Source organism: Oxyura jamaicensis, unplaced genomic scaffold, assembly GCF_011077185.1.
Source record: "Oxyura jamaicensis isolate SHBP4307 breed ruddy duck unplaced genomic scaffold, BPBGC_Ojam_1.0 oxyUn_random_OJ71732, whole genome shotgun sequence".
Taxonomy (NCBI): Eukaryota; Metazoa; Chordata; class Aves; order Anseriformes; family Anatidae; genus Oxyura; species Oxyura jamaicensis.
The window spans coordinates 1,060-2,229 of NW_023310666.1; the positions used below are offsets into that span (position 1 = coordinate 1,060).

Below are 1,170 nucleotides of genomic sequence, written 5' to 3' on the forward strand. Positions count from 1 at the left end.
CCAGTATCCCAGTTCCCAGTGCCCCAGTTCCCGGTGTCCCAGCTCCCGGTGCCCGGTGTCCCTGTCCCCCTGGGGTGTCCCGGTGCCCAGTGTCCCAGTTCCCGGTGTCCCAGCTCCCGGTGCCCCAGTTCCCGGTGCCCCCGTTCCCCCAGCACATCCCCGACCCCCGGGGGCTTCCCCCACACCCCTTCCCCCTCTCCCCGCTGCCCGGTGCCGGTGCCGGTGCCGGTGCCCGGCGGGGCTCTGGCTCCTCCCCGGTGAGTCACGGCGGGGCGGAGCGGCCGGGGCCCCCCCCGGGCACTTTCCGAGGGGACTCGGGAGCGGGAGGCAGCGCCGAGCCCGGCCAGCCCCGCTCCGCCATGGCCCCGGCCGCGGCCCCGGTCCCCCCCCGGTGCCGCCGCTCCCGGTGCCGGTGCCGGGCGCTGCTCCCGGTGCTGCTCCCGTTGCTTTTGCCGCCCGTCGCCGCCTTCAACCTGGAGGCGTCGAGGCCCGTCGCCTTCCGAGGGGCTCCCGGTTCCCTTTTCGGCTTCGCTTTGGATTTTTACCTGCCCCGGCCCCGGAGGTACCGGCACCGGCACCGGGAAGGGCACCGGGCATCGAACACCGGGGGTGGCTCCGGGAAGGGGGCACCGGGCATGGGGCGAGGGGGTGGGCACCGGGGGGGGACCGGGAAGGGACCGGGAGGGGACCGGGAAGGGACCGGGAGGGGACCCGGGACTGGGGAAGGGGGGACCGAGGACCGGGGAGGGGGAACCGGGGAGCGGGGAGGGGGAACCGGGGAGCGGCCACCGGGCCGGGGAGCGGGGGCGGGAGGGAGGGAGCGGCCCGGAGGGACCGGGAGCGGCCCCCCGGGGGCGGGGAGCGGGGAACCGGGACCGGGAACTGGAAACAGGGACTGGGAACAGGGACCGGGAACTGGGAAGGGGGACCGGGAACTGGGAATCGGGACCGGGACCGGGCCGGGAGGCGAGGAACGGGACCAGGAACCGGGAACCGGGGGCGGGCCGGGAACCGGGGGACGAGTAACGGGAACGGGACGGGGCCGGGAACCGGGGCCGGGGGGGTGTGGGGGGGGGGTTGAGCCCCGCTCCCGGACCCCGCGCCGGCCCCCGCCGCGCCGGCTCCCCCCCGCCGGGGGTCCCGGAGCGTTTCCTGTAACCGGAGCCGGAA

General features: G+C 77.5%; 1 protein-coding gene across 1 annotated transcript in view; it reads left to right on the top strand.

The window, feature by feature from the left end:
* The first annotated feature begins 344 nt into the window (after nucleotides 1–344).
* Nucleotides 345–1,170, top strand: part of LOC118159703 (integrin alpha-5-like) — a 1,257-nt gene continuing 431 nt past the window's right edge. Inside the window, exon 1 of the mRNA XM_035314266.1 lies at nucleotides 345–562. Coding sequence (XP_035170157.1) covers nucleotides 360–562 — 203 coding nt within the window. The 5' untranslated portion in view covers nucleotides 345–359. The remainder of the gene's footprint in view (nucleotides 563–1,170) is intronic.